At 39.0% G+C, this 27,626-nt stretch overlaps 1 protein-coding gene across 1 annotated transcript in view; it reads right to left on the bottom strand.

Annotated features, from left to right (window-relative positions):
- Positions 1-27,626, bottom strand: part of esrrgb (estrogen-related receptor gamma b) — a 46,263-nt gene that overhangs the window by 8,129 nt on the left and 10,508 nt on the right. Inside the window, exons 2-6 of the mRNA XM_008397869.2 lie at positions 24,323-24,738; positions 19,902-20,018; positions 10,518-10,628; positions 10,240-10,401; positions 1,528-1,797 (exon numbers count right to left, since the gene is read on the bottom strand). Coding sequence (XP_008396091.1) covers positions 1,528-1,797; positions 10,240-10,401; positions 10,518-10,628; positions 19,902-20,018; positions 24,323-24,738 — 1,076 coding nt within the window. The remainder of the gene's footprint in view (positions 1-1,527; positions 1,798-10,239; positions 10,402-10,517; positions 10,629-19,901; positions 20,019-24,322; positions 24,739-27,626) is intronic.

Below are 27,626 nucleotides of genomic sequence, written 5' to 3' on the forward strand. Positions count from 1 at the left end.
CAAAACTAACTTTGAAGAAACAATTTCCGTGTAATCCGTCAGCAGCCTGGCGTCAATCTCGTCGATACTTTGCTAATTACAAAATCAATGGCCATGAATTTCCACAGCTGTCACACCCTCCGGACCAGCGAAGCCGAAGCTCCGCGGGACTTTGTTCAAACGAGCCAAAGTTGCCCTATTGCCCTCGCTGAGCCTCCCGCTCAACCCCAGGCCTTTCCTCTCCCACACTTCTCCCTTACGTTTCCAATCCCTGCCTTTCCAGCCCCCCCCACCCCCTCTTTTGCTCCCGTGGAGTGTTTGCAATCAGATGAGCAAAGCTCTGGGCTCAGCATCTTTTTTCATTTTTCAGTCAGGCAGGAGAAAAGACTCCTAACAGTCATTGATTAGCGGGGGACAGGCCCAGCCTCATGAAAAGCAAACTGTCGATACGGGCGCAGCATCTTCACATTGGAACAAACGAGGCCCGTCGCTCCCCGACGCTCATTCCACTCCACTTAACACATTTTATTGACAGCCCCTGTTTTTCTAATGAAATGCTAAATATATCTCCCTCGGCTGAGCCGCGCTGGCAGCCACTGTGATGGAGATGGAGGGAATGAGAGCGCAGTGACAGTCACACACACATGTATCTGTGCACAAAATGAACATGAAGCTGCACATGCACACTTGCGATAAATGGGGAAAAAAAAACTCTGACCTTTACTCTTATCAGGGAGCCGTTATCTTGAAACTGATGGATTCACAAGACATACATCAGCTCTTGACATTTTTTTTATTTTTGCTGAAATTCTTTGTTTAATTAAATGTCAACTTTCTTAATTTGTTTTAGATCTCGTGTGTGGATTCAAGACCTCTAATGTAAAGATGAACGAAGAATCTTATGAACTTAAATAGTTTAAGATCCAGAGTTTCTACAATTTTATTTTATTTGAATTAAATTCTTTTCCAGGCTTAGATTTTTGTGGCCATCATTTGTCATGGACAGACCCTTGTAAAATGAATAATACCAATTAAACTTTTTAACATTTTTAAATGTTGTAGCCACAAATCTGAATGTATATCTGAATGCAACTAAATCAGTGTCTTAATAAGCTTATGTGGCAAAAAATCTTCTTAGAAGTCAATCCATTTCCAGTTTAGAGCAAAATCTAGCGCCCCTGACACGAAGAGGTTCGGTAAGACAAACAAAAGATTTAGCAAAATATTATGAAACACTTTAAATTACTGATAAAAAAAACTCCATAAAAGCTGGTTTTAAAATTAAAATAAACTTTTTTAAGTCTACTTTTCTACCAGTGGCAAACAATTAGCATTGGTACCAATAGATGAGCAGAGTGCAAGACTTTTTGTTTGATTGTTTTGCTATTTTATTTTGTCTGTCTTATAAAATGCACTTATATGTTTTTTCTTTGGTTGCATTGCAGTTTTGTGTGATTTCATACTCCTTAAAAAAAAACCTAATCGCCTTTCTCCATAATTAATTTTGCAATAATAAGTCCCTTTAGGGCTAGAAAGATTGAACCTTACCAGAGTTGGCAAGCGCGATAGCTTTGAGCGTGACAAACTCCTCCTTCTCCATGCGCAGCTTCTTGTAGCGTCGCACCAGCGGCAGGATGGCGACGTGAAGATCCAGCAGGCCCGAGATCCTCGCCTGCTCCTCGTCTACCACATAGTCCTCTGCGTATACAATCTCGTCCTCGCAGGGCAGCGAGCGAAACACAATGCTCAGCACCAGGATCTCCATCCAGGCGCTCTGCAGGAGACTCATCTGATCTGCCAGGGACAGTGTAGAAAAACCTATTGGAAAAAAAAAGAAAAAGATTTGTAACACTTAGGTTTTCTTTCCAGGCTTGTTAACTTCAGGTTTCAGCCAAACTTGAGACCTCTGTACGTTTTATGGACTATAATCACTGTACAATCCCCAGAGGAGAACAACTTGAAACAGGCCGATTGCTATATGTGTTGGCTTAAGGCTGGAATATAAATCTGTCAAATGTAAAGGCCTTTGAAACGTGAGCCAGAGCTATTCAGCCATCATCAGCCAGACCTTTAGTGCATAAGGACGGGAGAGCCGATAAGTCAGAGCAAACTCTCCTGCAAAGAACCGTAAAGCAGAGAGGACGTTATAGTTTCCAATAACGACCAAATCACTGGTCCAAAAGAGAAGGAGTTTTGTGGTTTGTGTCTCCACCGCTACATACAGGGGGATCTTAATAAATTAAGAGTATCACCAAAAAGTACATTTGTTTCAATAATTCCAGTAAAAAGTGAGAATTATTAAAGTAATTATTATTGTGTACACTGAATCAAAATCTTGAATGATGTTTCTCAGAAAGTTTAAATAACATAAAACAAAGTAATAATAATAATAATAAAAAAGGTTATTACAAAAATTCCAGCCAGTAGCTCTGCTGAGGTGTTAAAGTCTCCCTCGAAAAAGAGATTTTATATATTTTATATCAAGTGAATTATTGGTAAAAATAATGGTTAAAATTTAAATGTAAAACATATAAAACTGCTAGTAAAGGAAATGTTAAAAAGAGTGTGACAATGAAAATATTCAGGGATATTAATAATTATTATGGAGGAAATATAAATATGCCAACATGGAATAGAAAAGTTTTCCCCATTGCATCTGTTGGTGTTATCCTAGTTGCCATAACAACGCAATAAGCGAGATGCACTAAATTGTGGACACACAAAATGCATTCAAGTGAATTTGTTGAACTTGAATTAACTGCCTTAGAAACAAATTTAGTCATTAACTTCATAATTTATACAGAGTTTATAACAATCAAAATGTTATTAGGGCCGGGTTAGTCCTCGCAGTAAACCACAATAAAACAATCCTTTGTTCACCAAGTGTTCGACCTTCTGAACTCAAAGCGGCGATTCAGGTCGACGTCGAGGTCAACCCGTCAACTCTCTCCTCCGGCTTTCACGCTCACCTCGTCACAAGGGCAGACAGACAGACGGACAGACAGCTGAAAAGGCTCCCGGAGTCACAATGCCATTCACCATACTTGAAGGAAAATAGGGAAGTGATTACAGGCCATTGAAGCAACAACGCTGCTTACCTAAATCTGAACTGGTATGGATCAGAGTCCGTCAGGCTGACTAAAAAGAGGCCCTCCCAACGGCTCTTATCAAGCAAATAGAGGGACGATGGAAAGAGGCAGAATGAGGTGGAGAGAAAAGAGTGCTGGGGGTGCCATTGATTAGTAGATTGTAATCAGTCCACCAAATGCGAAAGGGCCATCGATCCAAGCTTCAGATCTGACAAACAGACAGCTGATGGAGGACATCCGGTACATGTTTTAGTGGGGGGAGGGGAGAACTACAGTGCCTTGCAAAAGTACTGCTTAACTACTTTACATTTTGCCGTGTTACAACCACAAACTTTCAGGTATTTTGTTAAGATTTCTCGTGCTACGTATGGAATTGTGAAAAACATGAAAAGGAAGGAAAATTGTACATAAATGTCACATTTTTTCCTAAAAGAAAAGGTGAAAAGGTTCACCTCGATCCCCGAAGATCTAGCTTCGTGCAACTACATTTTGCTGCAGTTACAGCTTCATGTCATCTGAGGGAGACGGATTCTTCTTTGTTAACTTGACACAGAACATCTCTGGATATCAAGTTTCCAAACCAGGCCTTTGACTAGGCCACTCAAACACATTATACACTATTTATCTAAAACATTCCACTGTATCTGTGGATGGGCATCTGATTTTAGTCCTGACCCTTCGTCTCAGCCTCAAGCCTTATCCAGCTTTTGACATTCCTGGACTGCCATCTATCTTTTCTTTAAATCTGAGCAGCTTCTTCGACCCTGCTGAGGAAAAACATCCCCCCAGACGGATGCTGCCGCCACCGTGCTTTTAACTGGACATGTAGTGCTTTTGGGGTGAGGTGAAGTGCTTAGCATGTAGGCCACAAAACGTTAGATTTGCACTTAACTGATCATAGCAACCTCTTCCTCTACATGGTTTCTGTGATTAGTACTCTCTTTTCATGTTTTGTCAGTTTAGGTGCTTGGGCCTCTTAGTAGGATTGTAGATGGGACTTACAAGTCTCAGTTAATGGATTTTATTCAGCAATCTCAGGGTAAAATGGAGCGGAACAAAGATCCAGGTGAAAACAAAAGAGAAATTATGTTTTTTTTTTACAAGTAAAGATTCTTTTGTATAAATATGTACGTATTAATTTAGAGTTTTAAGTTGATGGTTTGCTTTGAAAAATTAATTCCACCGATTTCTAGTTTATTTAAGCAAGGTAGGGTAAAACTCAGCACATACAAAATGTAAAAAAAAAACAAAAAAAAAAACAAAACAAGCAACTTATATGACTGAGAAAGTAATGACTTAAAAATGCACATGTGAATCTTTTAGTGTCTAGAGATTCGATTTGATTCTGATTTCTAGGGTCACAATACGATTCAGAAACAATTTTTGAGTCAAAATTGATTTTTGATTCAGAAGCCAATTTTTCTATTCATACTGCTTAAAGATTCTGTTTAAATTATGTGACTGAAAAAAGGAAAAGACAGTGTAAAGAAATTTAAAACAATTCTATAAGGTTCTGTATGAGATTGCATCAGTTTATATTAAAGCATCAAATTTTGTAACTTACATTACCAGTTTAAGGATAGCTTAGTTACCTAGCTTTTTCATAATAAAAAAAAACATATCAAAGAATTATTCACAATATAAATTTACAAAAAATTAAGCAGAGTAAAATCAATTTTTGAGTGTTTTAAATTGATCCAGAGTTCCCAGGACTGGAATTTTCTTCTCCTGCACCTCTACTTAAAAATGGCCAACAATCTCTGCCATCACCCATTCCTTCTGAAGAAAGCCGACTCTCTTTTCAGCAATCTTTTCATCTTCTCCATCATTCCTCGCCGTTCATTGTATCCAGTCAATTTACCAAAGACACGGAAAGACTTCCTGACTCTGTCTGGGTCACCCTGGAGCTTCAGGTGTGGGCAGAGTTAAGTGTTGCTGTGGTGGGTGAATCCCCTGATGAAATATCAATATTCCAAGCTACTGATTTACTGCCGTTTGACTAAACATGACACAATATTGAGCAAACAGGGAAATGTCAATGTCCCTGCATGTGTCTGCACTCTCGCTGTGTGATGGCAGAGGCAAGAAGGAAATTGTTTTTTTTTTTTTTTTATGTTTGACAACGCAGCAGAGGGAGGGGAAAGGCTTGGTTTTATATGTTTTTGGGTTAATTGTTGTCAGTTTCTTTATCAAAAATAAAAACAAACTCTGCATTGATAAAAAATTGCTCAGTGTACACTCAGCAAAATAAATAAATAAAAGATTAGACTGAATTTATTAGGGAAAAGAAACATGTAAATGGGCATGTTTACTCTGGAGTTACCAGATACTTCCTAAAAAAAATGATGCATTCTGCGGCTATAAATGCACCTCAAAATGAAATCTTTCTCAAATGACAGAGAACCACAGAGAGATCGATGGTTTGGTCTGCTTCAGGCTGGGATTGGGAGACCTAGACAGGCTGCGCTGCAGACACTTTCTGCTGCGCAACGCTCCAGAAAAAACTACAGAGGTATCCTGGTTCAGTCAGCAAGCATTTCTCAGGATCCACAAAATCATTTTGAGCTTACCATGCACCATAAAAGGCCCCTACAAGATTTCGTACAACCGTGCCAGGCATTTATTTTGAAATAGTACAATAAATTTTTTTCACGTCAACCAAAAGATATTTTGATATGTTCTCACTGAATAGGTGTGATTCTCAAACCTATGAGTTTTGTTTTTTACGCTTTAGGGAACAATACTGCAGGACACATTCAGAGCTGTGATCAAAGACTCAATGACGTCTGAGCGTCTGAGAAAACATTTTGTTTAAGCGAACTTGTACATTTGAAGAAGCGTGTTTTCCATGTGCAACAAAAGCTGCAGCCTACAGAAAAATACTTGGCATCAAAGCCGAGCAGCAGATTTACAGTTCAAAACGAAAAGGAAACTTCAAAAAGCCCACAGATCTCTCCCTGAGTAATCAGAGCAGAGCTGAATCAGCTCTTATCCCTCTCTTTGTGGGAAATGTTTTAGTCGAGCAAAAAAATAGTTTCAGGACTTCCAGACTATTTTTAAGTCAGAATTTCAGACTCTCTTCGACTCTAATTTATCTACTCCTCCTTAAATTCAGTTTTCAAGTATTAGCATTCGATTTTACGGTTAAGTCATGGTGTTTAACTTTAATTTTGGAACCAGGAAAAATCTGAAACTGAAAAGACGGATTGATAGGTCACTGATTATAATTATTCAAAAAAGCAAAAAAACAATTGCTACTTGTTAATACACTATATACTGGTTATTTTCACAGTTTTACGGCTTATCGGTTTGCAAATTGCATACTTTTGATTAACAGTCAACTCAATTGGTGACAGCAGGCATTTGCCCTCAAACCTGAAGTTGTGTTCAACATATTCACTCCAACATAAATCTCCATAAAACCACAGCATTGTGAAATCTGCCGGCTGCAAAGTGCCACAAATAGCGTACTACTTTCTAAAGTACTACAAGAATCCTCAACGTGCCAGAAGCAAGTGTTTGTAGAAAAGAAAAGGGCTCTGATGAGGTGGCAGCACAGTCCAAGTACAGATCAGATAAGAAATTGAAACCCTATTCAGCACGGTGAAGAGAGTGAGTGGTTGGCAGCGAAGCTTGAAGCTGTCATTGAGAGCTGGGTCTAAAACAGACAGCAGTTCACTCTCTATTCATTTAGCATCATTACAGGCCTCCTAAGAGCCCTAATGGGCCTAATAAAAAGACAGAGGTAATAATGAGACTAGAGGGCTCTATATGAGCGAAGAAGAGTGGGAGGAGGGGGAAGAGTCAGGGGAACTGGAGAACAAGGAAGTCTGGCTGCATGTGTGTGTGTGTGTGTGTGTGTGTGTGTGTGTGTGTGTGTGTGTGTGTGTGTGTGTGTGTGTGGGCTAACATAGGGGGGAAAGGGTTTGGAGGAAGACCAACCAGAGAAAAAAAAACGAGAGGACTAGGAAAGTGATGGTTTGCATTGAGTGAGGTCTTATAGCATCAGGCTTTAGCATACATTTAGAATTGTTTTGCACATGTACACAGCAATGTCTGGCAAATTAGCAGTCCCCTCCAGATCATAAGAACTCTATTATCATTAATCTGGGGGCATGTCTAGAGGCGACCGAGCAACAACAGTGAGCCGTTGTGTTAAAAAAATCAAAACCTTCACACATAAAATCATTTTAATATAATCTGTAAACTAAGTTGTTAGCTGCAAAATATGCATAAAAAAAATCAGAGTTGCGTGTTTCTCTCTCAGTTCTGTGCATCTGAATGTTGAAGGACTTCCACATTAATGGAGCAATCTGCACTAATGACTCTTATTACCTCATCGTTAGGGCCATTTGCTCAGTGAGCTATGAGTGTAATGGTAGGCGTGGACTGTTAAACTGTAGGGACCCCTTTTTGTCTTAATTATTACTTGGTGACACTCTGACCTGGTGGCCCGGGGTAAAGTGTCCCAAGAGGGCCACGTGCCCCTTTAATATCACTGTCAGTTCTGGATTTAGATGGTCGCAGCATAAAAGATCAATAACTCTACACAGGTAACGTAACACAGAGCATCTCTCAAAAGCTTTATACCAAACCCATGAATAAACCTGGAAATGTATTTTTAGATTTGGTGGTGGTGGTGATTATTCACAGAAAACAGCAAACTGGCTGAGAGAAGGGGGGAGAGAATATGTATCGAAGGTCCCAAGTGGTATCCAAGTATCCTCCATAGGCTCTGATGCTGCTCCACGTGCCACCAATAAATCTGAAATTTTAAACTAATACCAGCAATGTCAGCGATATGTTGTTGTTGATCTGTTAAGAGAGGTCGTAAGAGAAACAAAGTTTTCTTCAGGGTTGCTTCATAATTTTCTTTCTTTTTCTTTCCTACTTTCCTATGCTTGTTCCACATCTGCATGGGAAACAATATTTTGAAGGTGCCATTGTTCTTTTCTGGCAATCTGTAAATGCAAAACAGAGGGGCCTCAATGCAGCATGAGTGTGTATTGATGCCAAAGCAGCGAGCGTTACGAAATCAGCTATGTGGCAAAACTATGAGTGACAACTAGGTACAACCCAAAGTTCCTGGGACAACAAACACTGAACTGCAGAATTATTTATACCAATTGAACTTTTCTCACATTTTGTCATGCTACAACCAACAAAATGTATTTATGGTTTATGAATAAACACCTGAAAAGTGTGGCATGCTTTTATATTTAGTCTGGAAGTGAAAATAAGTACAACCGCTTTCCTTCACTCAACTAATTAATATTACAACCACAAAAGTTGTTGTGATAGTGAATTATAGTATTAACGAGTGGAGCATGAACGCGCTTTTATTTTGAAAACCCAAATCACCTGGTTGCTTCTGTCAGCATCAGTCAAAGCGAAGAATGGAGTATCTGACGGAAAGTGGCTTCTGTTGTGGTCTAATTGTATGTTTTAAATTTACTTTGCTTCCTTGCAGAAATTAGATTCAAGATTCCAAAAAGTAAATTGAATTAAAATTTAGACAAGTAAAGATTGATGTTGCATTTTATTTTTGCTGTTTTGGCAAATTTTAGGTCTTACTTGATACTTTTCTTATTTTAAAAACCCAATACAAAGAGTTTTTAACAGAACAGGTATTTTATATATTTTTTGGATTTGCCATGAAAACTTTTAAAACAATGCTCCAATCAGAAGTTTATAATCATTTTAGTCCAAGTCATTTCTGTCAGGTGAGCATCGGCCAACGATGTAAAATGTTGTTTGAAATGCGGTGAAGACTTTGCACCCAGGCACCGGCATCTCATAATTACTGTGGCAGCAGTGAAAACTTGTACCACCACTTAGCTAAAAATTTATGTTCTTGCTTAAAGTGTGAAACATAAATCTAATGACAAAACGGCGATTAGGGAAAACCCCTGAACAGAAAGAGCAGCTGTTCAACATTTTATTTATTACATCACCCACAAGAGGCATGTCTCTATCACCTTTACACAAATAAAGAGTTTTGCCTTTTTTATGTTAAAGGGGCAGTGTTATGTAAAATTTATTTATTTTTTTAGCTTTGTTATCATGCTATAATGTTCTTCCCTCGTGAAAAATATACCCGGAGTGTTGCCTTGATTCTTTCCTGCCTACTGCCATCGTCATCTGCAATAACTCTTCAATTAAATGAGTTACAACATTTAATTTCCCTTTGGGATCAGTAAAGTGTTTTTGAATTCGAATAGTTCTGAAAAGCATTGCAACATTCAGACAGAAACAATGGGGAAGTGTCTTGGTATTTTACAACAAGATCAGTTATGTGTACAAAATGCATTTTCATTGGGATTTCAGTTTCATCTTTTGTGGTTTCAAGTTATCACATCAGACAGTTTTGTTTATTAGGAGTCATTTGCTTGGGGTTTTAATAATGTACACATTTTGCGATGTAAGCCTGTAATATTATAATAATTGTTTAGTATCGCAGATCGATACACATCTTTTCAATTTAAACAAAAAACATGAAAGTATCACTTGCTTTTATAAAATGATGAGCAAATTAAAAGCAAAGCTTAATTATTCATTTCTAACCTGCTCTTAAAAAAACTCTTGTTCAAATTGTCGGTTTTAAATGACAAAAAAAAGGGGAAAAACAGAAAATCCCAAATTTGCATAACATGTCTTATTTAAGAATTAGTCAGCAAGCGGAAAGAGGGCCCATCCGTTTTTCCTCCAAATAAATCAATTCCTCCACAGGCTCTGTGTGGTGTCCTTAAGTAAGTAAGAGGATTGCTTTCTTTAAGTGTGGGATTGAAATGGAATACATTGACATGGGGCGGATCCCGGCCCCCAGACTTCCCCACCCCACCCAGTCAAAATCAAAGGTTTCAGCTGCTCTTTATTGATTAGATTTTAGAATATGGGACTGGCTTCTCCCTGAGGTGCAGATGAGTAGCAGATGTTAATTATCCTGTGTCTGTGCGTGTCTGTGAGTGGGTAGGTGGTGGGGGGGTAAACTACCTTAGTGATCTCACACCCAAAGGTTGCAACAGAAACCTACACTACTCCTCTTCTTTCATCCTCTAGATTTGAATATAGATTTTTTTTTCAATTGGTTTGCAGCAAATCTATGCCACGTCTTGTGGTACGCTCTATTTGAAATCGGGAAGAGTACGATCCAAACAACGTCGCTGCTCACCTGGGATATGTTTGGCCCAGCCGATGATGACCACAAGCTCGCGGTCAGCCAGGTCGCACAGGGTGGTCAAGGCCTTGATGTCGCCGTCGGGCATGGTCGGGTCCGGCATGGCGTAGATCTTCTCCGGCTCCACCACCAAGAGATGCGAAACAATCTTTGTCACTGAGAGAGGAAAAAAACAGGGATTTGAACTAATTCGGGCTGGATTCTAAATCGAAACAAGAATTAGATTGGTGGTTGAAAAGTAAGAAGAAATACTTCAGAATCTTAATACTTACAGGGCTTTTTGGCTGGGGGAGGGAGGGTGAGGCCGAGGTAGGATCCATTCTCAGCATCCAACCTCCGTTTATACTTCTGTCTCCCGCCTCTCACCCGGTCCAGACGAACGCCTGCATGACAGAAAGTAAAAATCCCATTTCAGTAAGCCGAAGCCAAGCAAAACAAGGTACAAATTTTGAGTCTTACACCTGTTGGTATGATAAAGTGCTACATTTTACTGATTTATGCCTGCTCCAATTTAGCTCGATTCAAAATTTTCAAACTATGAACTATAAATAGAATAGAATAGAATAGAAATAGCCTTTATTAATCCATAGAGGGGGAAAATCAGGCGTAACAATAGCATCAGAAATATAGGATCACACAAAAATGTCCAGAAGTGTTAAAAACATCAAATGATAACATTTTGTTCCAAGTCCAGAAATGACTTTTAAATTTCTGCCGTTAAGTTCCTTTGGTTTAAAGTTTTCAAAATGGGAGAACGTGTCGAGTGATTCAAGTTTCCTTATAGCACAAAGAGATAACCAGCACCAGATTGTTTGAAAATCCAGTTCTTTTGAGGTCTGAAGAAGACTTGTCCTTCGGAGGTTTCAGCATACACATGTGACACGTCAAGGATTATCTCCAAAGCCGTCACAAAGGACAAAAGGCTCAATGCACCTTACGTGCTGAATTTACAATCTCGCATTAAAACTTGTTTGAGCACTGAGGGAGAGCAAACAGATTTTACATGGTCAAGCAGAATTGAGTCGTGTGAGATTTCCCAGCGTCGCACATAAATTCCTTTGATTCCCCTGGAAACAAAAGAATCCGATTAGGATGGTCTTTCAATTTCCTGACACCGACTATCCACTAACCTAATTACCCGGTGTGCCCGAAGGGAGCTCATTCTTCCCAGCAAACACAGTGAGATCATTTTATGCCTGGCAGATTGAAGCTAAATCGAGAGCCCCTCTCCTAACACAGCTTTCCATTTGTACGCCTTAAAGTAATCAATAAGGCTTGCAAATAGACTTCTTGTTCTTTGAACACATGTGGATGTGGTTTTAATTAGTCAGTTAGGCAGCCAGGAGCATGGTTTGCAGTAGATGGAGCTTTTCTGCTGTTTTTAACATTTGCGTTAGGGATGATTAACGACGCACAATGTTTAACATTATTTAAACAGTTCTTCATCCCTTTTTGGGGATAGATGGAGAATATAGATATTTCAAATCAAATTCCTTATTAACTCCACATATTTGCATGTGTAAGAAATGTTTAGCTCTTCCATCCATCCATGAACTGTCAATACCAGCTTCTCCTTCTGGGGGTCATAGAGTGGCTGGTACCCATTTTATTTAGGCAGGTTATATGCACATCAGGTCGTAGTCAGTCATAAAGGCATACAGACATCTTCTTCAATCACGACATAAATGTAAAACCTGAATAGTTTTTATACACATACACTTTTTTTTTCTAGCTGTGTTCCTGTACAATTTTTAGTAGCCTGATCACCCTATTAGAATTTTCTGGGGGCTCCAATGATGTACATGTCCCTTTTAACTAAATAAACCTCAACTTTTACAGACTGTGTAGGATCAGCGTGATATTTAGCAGGTATAAGCTATAAATGTATGACACAGAGGCAGGCTGCTGCTTAGTTTGAGTTGCGTCAACCACTTTAAATACACACGTGCATGCATGCACGCACACACACACGCACACTGGTTTCCCCACTGCGAGCTGCAACAAACGACAAGTGACCAAGCAGCCAGGGTTTGAATTCCAGGATCCACAGGGTCTGTTTGAACTGGAGCGTCCAACTGGCCCATAATTAATAGATGCTGACAAGAATTAAGAGCTTAGTGCCATCAATGTTCCAGTTTACAGCTCTGCTGAAAACTGCAGAGACATGAGGCTGCAGGACACAGAGAAAGAAATGCAAAATAAAAAAATAAAAAGGTATGGACAATGCAGAAGAGTGTGTGTGGGGAGAGAATGAAACAGAGCAGGTTGCTGTTTTTAGCTGAACGTATCAACTTTCTGCAAGATCTTTATTTTTTTCATTCTCTCACTTCCCCTCCCCCCCGTCTGGCTCTACCTCTCAGCATCAGGTGTACATCACCACCCTGATAAGGCTGCCAGTGTCTGAACCGCCCTGTATTGGTTATCCCCTCCTACGATGTGATAAGGAGCAGTACTGGGAATCTAACTACAAGACAGCCGGAAGCAGAAGGCTTGAGGGGGATTATTGTCAGCACCCCATTCTACACTTCACAACCTACTTCAATACCAGCTTTATTGCTGCAGGACAATACATGTCCAGATTTTTTTAAATAATATAAAATGTGTGATTGTGTGTAGCCTCTGAACGATTAGGCCGAGAAACAGCAACAACGGTGGACAGTATGTCCTGATTGTGATTATTTTTACATGTGTGCAGAAAGATGAAGTGTTTTTATATCTCAGCAGTCATTACAGTTACCTGACCCCAGTTTCCCTTTCCCATTCACAATCTTTATTGACTCACAGAAGCTGCAAGGAAGTCACAATTTAAATATTTGTGGAGTTTTGGATGTATCCCACAGCTTCTCTGTCTTCACTTAATTCTTGATTTTAGTTTTTACCAACATATTTAACATTTTTGTTTGTTTTTAGGTTATGAAAAGTTGCAAAATTAGAACTTTAAATTGCTGTAATTATTGAATTTGTCCTTTCAGTGTGGCAGGGGCAGTTATTGGGTGAGAGGTGGGGTACATCCCAGACAGTTAGGGATCCATCAGGGGGAAACACACACATGCAGGAAAAACAATCATGCACACACACACACCTAAGGGAAATTTATAATAATCAATTAGACTAAAAGTCATATTTTTGGACTGTGGGGGCATTCAAAGAGAAACGTATGTGGTGAAAGACCCCTGACTTTCAAACCTCAGGATCTTCTTGCTACATGGCAACAGTGCTACCAACCATGCCACCATGAGGCCAAATTAGATAACATTTTTTCTAAAAATTACAATGACAAGAGAAAGTTGCTCTATTTTTCCCCAAGGTAAAGCCTAATGCCTGCACCGGTCATCTGCGCACCTACTTCTAAAATTTATTCAGAAAAATTCTCCAACATTACATTAAAACTGAAAACCAATATATTTAAACCAGTGCCGACATTAATTTTGTTTTTATGCAAACAGGACTCTGCGGAGAGCAGATCCCGTCACACACATGTGCATGTGGCCCATTTAGCGAAGAGTGTGCGCATCCACGCTGCTAAACCAACATGTGTGCATATGTGTGTGAATGAGTGTGTGGGTCTCACGCGACTATTTTCAGCTCCTCACCTGTCAGGAGCGCTTCTTTCTGGAGAATGTGTCAGAACTGGCTGACTGGCTAGCGCTGCCAAAGGGAGATTAGGGGCTCCCTATTTTAGCTGGGAAAAAAATCAGACTGATGCACCGCGACACCCCCCGCCCTCTCCTCCTCCTGAACACACACTCGCCCCCAGCTAAGCACACAGGCCTTGCCCTTTCAGCACAACTGCTGAAGGGTGGGTGTGCTAGCCTGGGAAGAGTTACAGTACGAGCATTGGATGGATTGTGTTTGATTGCTGGGTGGGCTGAAGAACTGCAGTGGAATTTAAGGGGATGGTTGGCGCCCCCACCTGCTCCAGTCCCTTACAGGCCGGAGTTGTTCTCCCACAACTGTGAACACTGGCATCATGTTCAATACTTCCACCAGAACCACAAATCCGCCTGTAATCGACAACATGTGAGAAGCTGGGTTGATTCGGGACCCTCGGTGTGCTGAGTTTGAGGTGACGACACGGACTGTTGTGTGGGCAGCAGAGGAGCAGAAAGCAAGGCGGGGTGCCGGCAGGAAGCGTGTAACTCAGGGTCTGGTTCCGTGTCGCCTGTCAGGGGTGATATACATTTGACATGTGTGTAAATGAATGCATGTTTGGAGTGTGAGAGGGTTGTAAAGAGGTCAGCGTTACACTAAATCCCACCCCCCCTCTCTCTTCAGAAGAACACGTGTTAGCATCCGTGTCTGATCTATCACCTGCCAGACAGTGAGGACAGGCCAGCGGAGAGTCTCTGGGTGGCCGCTGACTCTCAGCTGGGTTATACCAGAGACCCTGACAGCCCAAAAGCAAAAACGGGGCTCAGAACGTGTGAAAATCAGGCTAGCAGAGGGTCAAAGGGTTGTTCAGTCCCTAAACCTTGAATAATGAAAGGAAATACTAAGCCTGTAAAGACAGACTTTGGGTATATCTTTATTTTGATGATGTAACCTTAGTGTATAGATTGGTTTCCGATCTAAGCCCATTGATTGGGAAGGGACCTGACAGTCTGTGATATTGGATATGGCTTCACTAATCTTTTGTGTATGTGGCTGGAGGAAAATAAGGCTGTAACATTACTCCGGTAGCCACGTTCGGTCAGGAAAAGACGGCTGATCCCTATCTGTGGTCGGAGCGAGAGCAAGACAGCGGTGTGGGTTGCCAAAATAGTCTGGCAGCTTGTGTTCATCCACCGCATTACAGCAGTGTCAGAAAATCTCTACAAAAACACCCAACTATGACTGAAACATCCGACTCTAATTTCAAAAGAGCAGCGGCTTAAGTGTCCTTTATTCACGCTGTTAAAGATTTTCATTCACACCAGAAATTCAGCAGGGCTGCAGCCTTGTTTTCTTCTGTTTCAACATGTTAATGTGTCAACATTATCAGATGACGGCTAAAGACACAGCTAGATGTTGCCACAGCATAAAAAAAAAAAAAGAAAATACAAAAAATTATTTCCACAATCTGCAGAAATAACAATGGAAGTAAAATCACACAAATTCAAAACAGCAATAGTAAGCTATGACTTTACCTTTACGCTACACAGTAACACTAAAGAGTATTAGCGCTTCTATTAGCAGCACGCGCTCCTGGCGCTGGGTACTGACACCATACCTTCTGCAAGCTGTAATTACGTTAAGGTTTTTCCATTGAACTTGTGACCTTTTTATCAGCCGCAGCTCCTAAAAAGGCACCTGCAGCTACCACTCAGCCAGCAGGGATTTTATGACACAGACCAATACAAAGTCTCTAATTAGAAGTTTAAGGAAAATAATGCATGGTGAAAACTGTGGCATGTTTAACATATTCAGCTTATTTGGTAACTCTGGAGGAGCTGCTGCTAGCCACAGCTCATGAACAACAGGACAACTCTACAAATCCAGCCTTCATAGAAGATGCAGATGAAAGAGAAGAAACAAAATATTCTACTTAAAGTTTACCAAAACAAATAAAGCAAACTTTTGAAATAAGGGACAAAAATGCTACTTTTTGTTCTACATTCCAAAAATAATATGTAGAAAAACTAATATTGCACATTCCTCTGATCACACAGTCCTCATCCAATTGTGTGGCAGTATGATCGTAGGGGAAGGCTTTCTGTTTCAGAGACAGGGAAGCTTTTCAGAGTTTATTACTGGAGCTAAATACAAGGCGATCCTGGAAGAAAACCTGTTGAAACTGAGGAGGAAGCAGGACTGGAACTCTAGACATGCAGCCAGAGCTTTAATGTTATTCTAAAACATATTCATGTGTCAGAATGGCTCAATTTAAAATCTTGACCTAAATCCAACGAGAAATCTGAAGCAACAGATTTTCACAGATGCTCTCTGTCAAACCTAGCTGAGCTTGGACTAAATGAGCAAAAGTTTTAGTTTTTAGCTGTGAATGACTGTGACATGTGAACGAACGAACAAACAAACAAACAAACAAACAAATATTTATCATCAATCCCCAAGGGACTAAAACATTCCAGGGGGTTCTACAAAATATTAACTTAGTTGGTTAAATAAAAATGCATGCCACACTTTTCAGATTTTTATTTGTAAGAAATATTTGAAACGGTCTATAATTTTCTTTTCACTTCCAAATAGAAAAATAGTTCAGTTACTTTTGCAAGACACTCTATGTCCTTTTACCCTGGACTGATTTATGACTGACCAATATTTACCAATCCTGTACAGACGTTTTTACAGTAATCCTGAAGTAACACTGAACACCAAACTCATCTGAAACCAGCAAACAGTGTTAAGACTTAGTCCACTGGTTTGTGGCAGGTGTCAAAATGAAGAGGGCTTTTTTTTTTTTTTTTTCAACCTGCAAATGCTGAAGCGCCCAAGCAGCTGGTGCTTTGTGATGAAGGTTGGCAGGGGGCGCATTATCAAGAAATATCGGACACTTTTAAAACAACTGACCACACTGCGCCCCAAAGGGACCTTCATGTTTGGCGCTACAGCGCTCTAGCTACTAAAGAGACAACCGAGTGGTAATTAGTTGAAGTTTGCAAGAAATCATAATTTCGGCATAATTCTTATTTGTTCACTGTTTGTTTGAATATTGCTTACATTCATACATATTGATATATTTTTACACACATTTATCTTAGCAGTACCAAAAAGACATAGGGCATGACCAACAACTGAAACCCTTAATGTGTTTTTCAACTCCTCACATATTAACTTATGAAAACCAAACTTCTCGATCTTAAAGAAAATCTGAGTCCAACATCCAAAAGCTCTCTCAAGTCTGCAAGGAGTCAAAACCACAATAAAATTAAAGTCTATTTGTCATCTAATTAAACACATGTAAATCTGAAAAGTGTGGCATATACCAGCTCTACAAGTCCTGTACAATCGCCTCCTTCGTGAGTCGCCGAGTGAATAGAGCATGCCTGTGTTTAAAATAATCTCATAATAAAAGCAGCTGCTCTGAAGACATCATGAAGGCCAGAATTCATCTGAAAATCTGCCAGGAGCTCCATGCTAACTCTGGAAGAGAAGCAAAGTTCATCAACCCAGGTGGGAGAATCTGTTGACAGGACTCTAATGCTCGTTCACTCTACAAATCTAGGAGAGGGTTGATGCTTACCATCCAGTACAACAATGATCCTGAAAATACAAAGCTACAATGAAATGGTTAAGAATATAACGTCTAAAAATCTGCTGTTAAACAAAATCACTCTAACTCAGATATAATGAGCTGAGCAAATGTGTTCAAATGTGCAAGGTTGGAGGTATAATTGCACAAAATATTGACCTATCAGGGTTAACTGCTACTTTATGTTAGTCGCTTCAATAAACTCCCTTTAAAATGAAGTTTGTGAAAACCTGTTACTTGTTATGAACACTTTTTGCAAAATGCTGCTCCCTGAGCCACACTGTGGCGCTCGGGGTTTTTTTCTCAGACTTTAATATAGTATGTTCATCAGGCCATAAAAAATATGGCCTGATGATGAAAACCTCAGATATAAAACTCAGGTAAAAATGCAGTTTAAAGCTGCAGCACAATGAATGCTACAGATGCAGCAGCAGCAAGACGCCTTCATGGAAATGAATCAAGAGTCAGACATGAGTACAGTCTTGCATTATAATGGCAGCTACTGGCCTCAAACATGAGACATGCCTTGTGTGCCCACAACGTAGCAAAACTGGGAGAGTGAGCGTATAATTTTAGGAAATACATAGCTGTTAGTGAGGCTTTAAATCCAATTCTTAAAATGCAGTTTTTTGATTATTACGTATTGTGTATCATTCAATTAATTGTGATAATAATTAAACTGAATTGAAAAGTTAGGCATTTTTTAACACTGTTGTATAAATCTGTTTACTGGTATTATATTTAAAAATATGTATTAGTTTATGTTATTCTGTAAAAAGAGAGCACAAACAATATTATGTATTCTTACTTCACATATGAAAATATCCTATTTTCATGCTGGAATTTTAACATATAGCAGTTTATTCAGAAATGAAAAAGGAAGCCAACGCTAAACCTTTTATATTTAAATTCCGCCATATAAAACATATTTTTTTAGCGTAAATGTATAAATACTTATGTAGCTGAGTTTTTTTTCCAGGTTAACACAGAAATAAAGAAAAAAAAGAAAAGAAAAGAAAATCTATCGGCTAGATTTTCCTCCAGTACTCCCAGAGGTCTCTCACCGGAGGAAAAACAACACGTGCAGGAAGTGAGGCGGCATGTTCGGAAAGCATTTAGCGGATCAATACGGCAGAAGCAGGAGAGGGGAAGCAAGGCAGACTCAGACGGAGCGGGAGAGGGAGAGACACCCAGAGCCCAGGGGAGAGGAGAAGTCCCCCGGGGGAACGCTCTGTGCGCTTTTCAAGAGTACTGTTACACATTTCACTCAGGTTCGGTAAGAACATCCAACTCAGCAGCATTTCCAAACTGTCTGTGTTAAGCACACAGAGGCTCATCGGTGCGGGGAGAGCTAAGTAAGTAAGTGGTGGGGGAACTCCACACTGTCTTCTAAAGGCCAAAAAATCTGTGCATAAAAGAGTCGTCTTCCATCTGTTCCGTTTGGTCCGTGCACCTAAGCTAAATTTATTTAAGAAGAACAAAATAATACATGTTCAGTTCTTCTGATGAAACTTTAAATGGGGACAAAAAAATGTTTGTTTTTGCTTGATTTCCAAAGTGCCTCGAAAAAGCATTCAAAACTTTTTTTTTTCAGTATCAGTCGCAATTTATCAAGCAAGTACTCCAACGTGTATTATTTCATATTACTTATTGAGAAATGAAATAAGTATGCCATCTTGCAGAATTACTTCGTAGAAGCAGCTTGACAGAATTTTCTTTTTAATTATTTTCTGCAAAATAGCTCATGACAATCAGCTGGAGAGTAAATGTGAGCATGTCACAAATTATTGATGAATTTTTGATCTGGCCTTTGACTTGGCCATTTTAACTCATGACAATATGCAGCAATCAAAGCGACCCAATTGCAGTCCTATTGGAAGTTCCCTAGTCTTTCCCAGCCTCTCAGAGATTTTCTTCCAGGATTGCTCTACATTTACCTTTGTCTGTCTTCACCATTGTTCTCTAACAAACCTCTGAGGCCTTCTTTGAACAGCTGAGAGTAAATTTCAAACAAATTGGATTAAGAATTAGAATTCTTTAGAACCATTTGAGTAAGTGGTACTGACAACTCTTACAATTCATACTTTTCATGTTTTTATTTGTAAAAAAAATAAAAATTCAATTTCTCAATTTATCCCCTTTTTTGTGGATGAAGACTAGAATTTTTTCCCATAAAATTCTAGTAAAATAAATCAATTATTTATAAGACAAGTTTTGAAATATTGAGCGATTATGATGCTTTTTGCAAAGCACAACACCAAAAGAAAACTTATATTTCAATCAGAAGCAAAAAAAGTAAATAACATTATCATGATGTTGCTGAAAGGAATGTTTGCACCAGTAGAAAACAGATGTTGAAATTGTCTTCCTGATAATTGTTGTCTACAGAGTATTCAGTGATTAAATTAGGCAAACAAAACCGCACCAGTGAAGAGAATATGGTTAAAAAGTGAGTAATCAGACTCACCTTCCTTCAACATGCCAACTTTAAGACATTTCATGAAACGGCAGGCCTGGCAGGACTTTCGTCTCCTCTTGGTAATCTCACACTCATTGGTTGCCGGACAGCTGTACTCAATGTTTCCTGTTGAAGAAAAGGTAGATCAGTTCACACAAACCTTAGAAATAAAAAAAAACTAAACAACGTACTTTAAAACAACATATAGAATATATGAAAGAAAACAACAAACCCAAACTGACCCCATGTGGCATCTTTGTAGAAGAAGAGGGTTTTGGAGGCATTTGCTTACAAAGCAGTTCCACTTCAGCATGATTCAAAAACACAATTAGCTTCTATAATGCAGGAGTTCTTTTCTAAAATATTTCCCCCCTTATATAGAGGCTGAATGGACCAAGCAGCTGGACTAGCTAAGAATCCTGTATCATATAACAAGGCTAAATCTATTATTCAAGTCTGTCTTGATGGGTCTTGGCTCACTATGAATATATCTTCTGTGCAATTTAATCAGTCTGATCCAAAACAGTCATTATTGAATTTGCTGCAGTCAATTTTCCTTTTCTTTTTTTTTCTGAATTAATATGCACCTAAAAGCTGATATAACTCCCTAGAATCCTACGACTCCAGAGTCCATGATTGGAAGCCCAGAGATGTAGCAATGCTACCTAAACACAGCAAACCAGGTGTTGTGGGTTGCAGATCTGCCAGAACCACATACAACCAGCTATACAGCCCCCCGGTCTAAAAAACACCCACAACCCCCCATCGGTCAAGGAGAAGGTGCCAACATTTGTCAGAATCCTTGGCATAGATGGTGCCGGCGGGGTCACAAGCACAGCTAGGGGTCCAGGGAGCCATGCCAGGATGTTGGCAGGGACTACTGCTGGATTTAGGCTAGGTGAAGTCTAATAAACCGAGAGGCTTTAGCAAAATGGGGAAAATCCTCTTCACTCCAGCACTCATGTGAACAAACACATGCTGCTCAGCGTCTCTATAGTGGCATCTATTCTCTGTATCTGTTCGAAAACTGATTCGGAAACATATTTCTAGAGTTGCTTTTATCAGATGTGAAAGCTGAAAGCGGATTTTTCCAGCATTGTATATTAGTCATTAACCATAAAACAGCAGGATTTAGTTCAGTCAACCAACAATGTAAACTGCCTAGGTAATGTAATTTCCCAGGATAGTGTGAGACACCATCAAAACAACTTAAATATGCCACTGAAGACCCAGAATAAATGGTCAGTCTATCACAAACATACAATTAACATTCCTTAAAACAACTATAAAAACATCCCAGACACACTTACGTATCTATACAGGTAAAATAGTTTGAAGGTTTTGCAGTGGAAGTGTAAAGATGTCGGTGCCATCATAAGATAATAGCAGAGACACAATCTTTTCAGGACAGAAACTAGGAGCTGCACAAGCTGCACAAGCCTACTGACAATCACAGTTAGTTCTAGATTAATGCAAGGTAATAAAGGATTGACAAGTTCTAATAAAGTTTGGTTAAAATTAATTTAAAACCTGATAATCATCACTCACTTCACTATACCATCACTCAAAATGTGATCTTTGACAACCGATTCTTCTGATCTATGGATGCATTTCATCAGATAATGAATATTTGTATTTAGAGCAAGTTAACGGTAGTAAAAGCATGGTAAAAGCAGACTCCAAGCAAGAGCTTTTTAATACATGTTTTCCTCATTCTGTTTGGCAAAGTGTTTTGCAAGGAAATGTATTTAATCACAAATGAAACAAAAAAGTTTAAAGCACAAATAATTCCAGATTTTTGTTTAAAAATTGCTGTTAATCATTGAGATAGCTAAAAAAGCACTTTTTTCCAAAATTACTTAGACTGCTTTCTGCTGCAGGTAAGATACTGGGAAGTAATAGATGCCTCACAGAACCCCATTAAAAAAAAACCTGATAGCTGATATTTACATTTTGTGTGTAAACTAATGTATTTTATGACAGACATCTTTTCATATGTTAATCTATTTTTTTTTACATTAAACTAAAATATAGTCTTGTTTTTATTATCATTATCATTTAAAACACATAATTCCTGAAAATGAGAGCATGTCAATAAGCGAGTTTTACTTCAATGAATTAAGATAAGGCAAAAAGAGAAAACACTCCTCTGTTATTTTTTCCTTCATATACTGTAGTATTAAAATAACCTTGTTTGCGCCTGTATGTGTGTGTTTGTGTGTGGTGAAGGTGGGTTGTTGGACGTCTAAAAGCTCAGTCGGCATACCCTCTTAGTTAATCAGGTCTTGTGTCCACCTTTATTTCTCAAAGGACATTTCAACCACTCTAATATCCTTCCTTAACCTCTCTTATTTTCCCCCTAAATGTTGATATATTATTATGCCATGCTATTATCCACGCGCCAATCTCCACTCAAGCTGGACCTCTCCTTGTTCTCCTCCTTTACTGGGGCCGGGACCCCCCTCCCTGATTACCATTCCATTAAAGTGGCTTCTCCTTTCTGTGAATGACCACGTCCCCACCGTCCCTTGTCCCTTAGCATTTATTTAGAGGACTCCTCGATGCAGACCCTCCACTGTCTCCCATCTCTGTTATTGCCACTGCAACACGTGCTTGAGCTTCTAATTGACCCCCGTCTCCTTTTCCCCTTGCTTATGGGCTACGGGGGTGGGGGGGGGGTCCGAGGACAAAGAAGAGACGTGCACCTCTGTTCTCCTTTCTTGACTTTTCTTCCAATGAAATGCCTGGTTCTTAATTACAGTCACCCAACACTGATTGTTATTGACTGAAACTCCCGTGGCTCAGGACGAATGACGGACAGATTAAGCTCGGTACTAGCCTGTCCTCCGCGAAGGAGAACAAGCGGAAAGAAAAAGGAGAGAAAGGACAGTAGAAAGACGGTCCTTACTATACTGATTAAGACTTGTTCCACCTAAATCATGTTCAGAAATGTTCTTTTTACAGTATACTTAAAATGATTGGAATTGAATGTTGAAGTAAACAATGTAAAAGGTGAGGGATTCCTTAGTCTACATCTACAATTTCTTGAGTTTCAGTGCATACACAAATTAGTCTCGTAACTTAAAGTAAGGTTTAAGAAACGTGCACAGTTGAAAATGCATGTAAATTGACCTGAATGTCAGCTTTTCTCTTCATAAGAAGACTCCTAAACCTTGTTCAAGTTTTAAAATAATTTTAGTTTCCGCCAGCCTGTCTTAAAAATCAATAAACTTTAATTTTGTTTGTACAAAGACCCCAAAAGAGCATTTTCAAATGTGTCTTAGCAGTGAGACTACATGAGATTTAGACAGCATGGAAAACCAAATGTAAACTGGGCAAATATGGAATGAATTATTCTATACTATGACCACATATATCTTTTCTGGAAAAAATTAAGAGCCCACTGCACTGAGCCCCATTGATAACCTCATGGTTATTCCACCAAATATTGATTTCTGAACTCTTCCTGAGTTAACACATTGCTGTTTCTATATAAATATGAACTTGTTTTCTTTGCATTATTTTAATTCTGAAAGCACTGCATCTTTTTTTGTGATTTTGACCATTTCTCATTTTCTGCAAATAAATACAAAATTTTTCCTTGGGTTTTCAGAGACATGTTGTCAGTAGTTCAAAGAATAAAAGAGCAAGGTTCATTTTACTCAAACATATACCTACAAAAAGTAAAATCAGAGAAAATGAGAAACAGGTTTCTTCCTGTTAAAGGGAAGTTTTCCTTTCCACTTTCCCAACACGCAACAGGATTAGTGCTGCAACAAATTGTCCACTGTCGCTATCTTTTTTACCAACTTCACTTATAAAACTAATCCAAGATGATTTTTTTTATAACACCTTTATTTTGAAATGATGTCTTCAGAGCAGCTGCTTTCATTTAAAGAAGGGGAAGTAAGTAATTTGATTTATTTTTCCTTTTCAATTAATGAGGTTACATACAGCTATTTACTGAAGTTGACCTATAGCCAGGAATTGTGCTGTGCTTTTAAGAGGAGCTGTTTCCTTCTTCTTCGTTGTTTTTTTTAGGAGGGCCCGAGACGGGTTCTGTTCGGTTAACATGAAGGTTGAATAAATGTGTGGACAGCTATGCTATTCCCTATCAGCGTTCTCCACCCACGACTTCCTATTTTATGGTAACACAGATTCACCCTACATCGTAGTGTAATACTAAGATCGATTGGGAATGTATGTAATTAAATAAAATTGACTACATCTCTTGGACTGCATTTGAAAAATACCTCGAGACAGCATCTGTCACGCATATCTTTCCCATTTTCAAGGTTTGCCAGTTGCTTATGCTTTGCTTGAAAATGTGTTACTGCCTAGCGAGGCGTCAATAGGAGAAAAATATTTTTTCACTCTAAAGCTGCAACTCACAGGAGTCTGTAAAACCACAAAGAGACTTTGAAAAATACCTTGTATCGTCCTTTTAAAAAAGGCTTTGCAGGCCTCACAAGAGGCGACGCCGTAGTGGTACCCTGAGGCAATGTCGCCACACACCAGGCAAAGCCTCTTGGGAATGGCATTGAGCATGTACTCGCACTTAATTGGCGAGTCGTCCGCCATGCTGCCGGAGCACTCCTCATAACGGCGTAAGCACGCACTGCCGCCACCGAGCATTCCCGGGTTGAACATTGGAGGTGAGTCTAAGATGTGGGAGCGCCCGCCACTGCCGTTAATGTAGCCGCTACTGGCGTCTGAGTTGCCGCTGGGACTGTGATGGCTGCCGGTGTCCACGAGTGAGGAGGACGGACTGGAGGGCTCAGTTTTGACGTAAGAACCACAGCTGGAGGGTAGATGTCGGTCGTCAGTGGGCATTCTGGTCAGCAACCTGGAGAAACATACAGGGTGACACTTGTATGGGTACAGAAAAAACAGTTTGATTTAACAGGTAATTTTCTGCTCAAATAGTCTTAGAATAAAACAACTTTTTAAGCTTATGTATTAATACCAATATGATCTTTTCTGAAGAGATATGTGCATCACTAAACTGCAGTAGAAAAAAAAAAATCTCTCCCTGGCTTTTAACCATCATCAGTCCATCATTCTGTGAGAAATTCATCAGCTGGTTCATCTGAGTTTGATAGATTACGTTACACAACCATTAATGTGCTGGAATGCCAAGCAGAACACCGACAGAGCCCATTCCTCTCAGGCAAAATAGTAACTAACGACCATGTCAACAGATGCTCCATACATCTTGAAAACAATGCCTACAACTGGCCGTCTGCCAGAAGCAAATGAATGAATGAACTAATGAATGAAAGCTTAGAAGGCTGTTAATGGACAGAGAGAGGTGTTACACTCAGCATTTGGGGGATTGTGGGTAATAGATGACCAAATCGATAGTCCTGGTTATTTTGCCAGCGGATGGTGCCAGATTACTGCTGCCTCGGTTGGAAGCACTGACCTGGGAAAACGTTTTTGTTTTTCATCTTATTTAGGGGCCCTGAAAGTCTTAATTTACAATGTTAAATGATATATTTAAGCCTTAAAAGCCCTTAAATATGTCAAGATGTTTCAAACTATGTCCTAAATTACGTAGCTACGTCCTAAATTTATTTGACAGCTCATTTATGGCTTTTTACTTTTCTTAATTTTTTGGCAGGCATTTATATATCCAATCCGTTGTTATTCTACTCAAGGATTTTGTCTGTTATTGTTTTGACAAAACAAGGCTCAGGACATAAAACAACTCTTTGGGGACAGCTATATTGTCCTTTATACTATTTTCCCTGTGAAAGAAAATATATTATTTTACTTTATTTAGGAACTTAAAACTCAAACATTTGAGTTATTTTTATCCATTACCAGCGTTTTCTCCGCAGGAAAATATAGAATAAATGAGGTTTGGCTTAAAAACAATGATTTCAATACTTGAATTAGATCTGACATCAATAACATATTGAGATAACCACTCCAGAGCCAAAATCACCAGCTTAAGATAAAAAAGTTTAATTTTCTGTGCGTTTTAACCTATTTAGTAAGGTAAAGGTGCGTGTTCACTGCAGGAACCTTTACGAGGAGACCCTTTAGTTACGTCATTTCCTCTGCGGGAACCAGAGGTATTTTGGTCACCAGAGCTGACCATAGTACCTGCATATACCCGCTAAACTCCCCTGGCAGGAAGGGAGACTTACCCTGAGTTACAGATGACGTTTTGTAGTGGAAGGATGCTAAACATTTCATACGAGTGAAATGTTCTCAACATTTTGTTTCCATTCTCTCTCTCAGTTTACACTCCACTACAATGTGCGTTTTTTTAACCATACAACAAAAATGATTGACATTAATTCGCAACTCACATGTAAAGTCGAGATCTGAACTTAATTGCCATTGCGTTAGATTCAAATGCATTTAGAAATAAATTCGACCTTTTGGAAGGATTAATTAAATTGATATAATGAAGTGCAGACTTTCTCTTTCTCTGAGAGAGGGTGGTCAAAGCTCTGTCAAACTAGTTATGTTAGAATATTTTACAGCATTTACGTTCCAAGACTAAAAACAGTAATAACAGCAGATGATCATGAGTTATGAACTGATTGTAAGCAGAAGCGGACATGCTGCGGTATCTGCATTTCTGCTTATTACGGCTGATGCTCCTTTGGGACATGTAACACAGGTTTTGAGCCATAAAAATCAATGGATTGTTTTAAACTGCAACCGGCTGAAACAAAAACAAATCTGTGAACCAACCCAGTTTGCTGTGACTGGATATTTCTAACATGCATCTCCTGTCATTGGTTACTCGTTATAGTTACTCTGAATTTGAGAGTGTGTATGTGTGGAATTATGTACTTCTATTTTGTTGTAAATTGCATAAAACAGATGCATTGTTTTACCATGTAACATTGTTTCATGTGCTATTCTTGATTGAACATAGGTAACTGATTAACCTTGGAATCAAAAGCAATTTTAATTCTGTTTGAGCATATAACTGCAGTGAAGCATTCACACCATTTCCTGCAATCACAGCTTCAGGTCACCTCAAAGGTGAATAAACATGAACTTAATTTGCATCAGCGAAATTAATTTACAGTTTGTTACAATGACATATTTTTTTAACAAGGTAAGAAGAAACTATGGAAGATTTGAATGCGACTGTGGCAGAACAACTAGTTACAGTTGAACTGCCTAAATAATTTTATTTACTAGAACTTCAGGAGTCAGTGCAGTTTATGTAAGCTGTTATAGTCATACTTATCAAAATGTTGAGTGTTTTGTATTTAGCAATCTAAAGTTAATGCTATTTTGGACTGATTTCTTTTTTTCAACCACATTATGGACTCAGTTATAAAAAAAAAAACCTCAAAGAGATGAAAATAAATTGTGCAAAAATAATAAACATAACTATGACTAATACTTAAAGTTTACATAAATAAAAAAATTTAAAAGAAATTTTAATTTAAAATGGCAAAGTCTGTCAGTGTATGTGTACAGAATATTCAGTAATAAAATCAGGCCTGAGCTGGAGCTCGATTCTGTCCATGTTTTTATTGCCACATTAAAAATGTCAGCTGGACAGTATACCAAATCACAGTGATCACTTCAATATAGTTGAGTCCCAGAATTGTGATGGCAAAATGTTTCCTGGATGCAATACTTAACAGATTGTTATAGGGTTTTTGAATTATATTGTATATTTGGACATTTGAGTAAACTTTCCCTGTCCTTGGTCTTAACACCGGACAAAGATTTTAGTGACAAGACTGATGAAAA

The sequence above is a fragment of the Poecilia reticulata genome, linkage group LG21 (assembly GCF_000633615.1).
Source record: "Poecilia reticulata strain Guanapo linkage group LG21, Guppy_female_1.0+MT, whole genome shotgun sequence".
Lineage (NCBI taxonomy): Eukaryota > Metazoa > Chordata > Actinopteri > Cyprinodontiformes > Poeciliidae > Poecilia > Poecilia reticulata.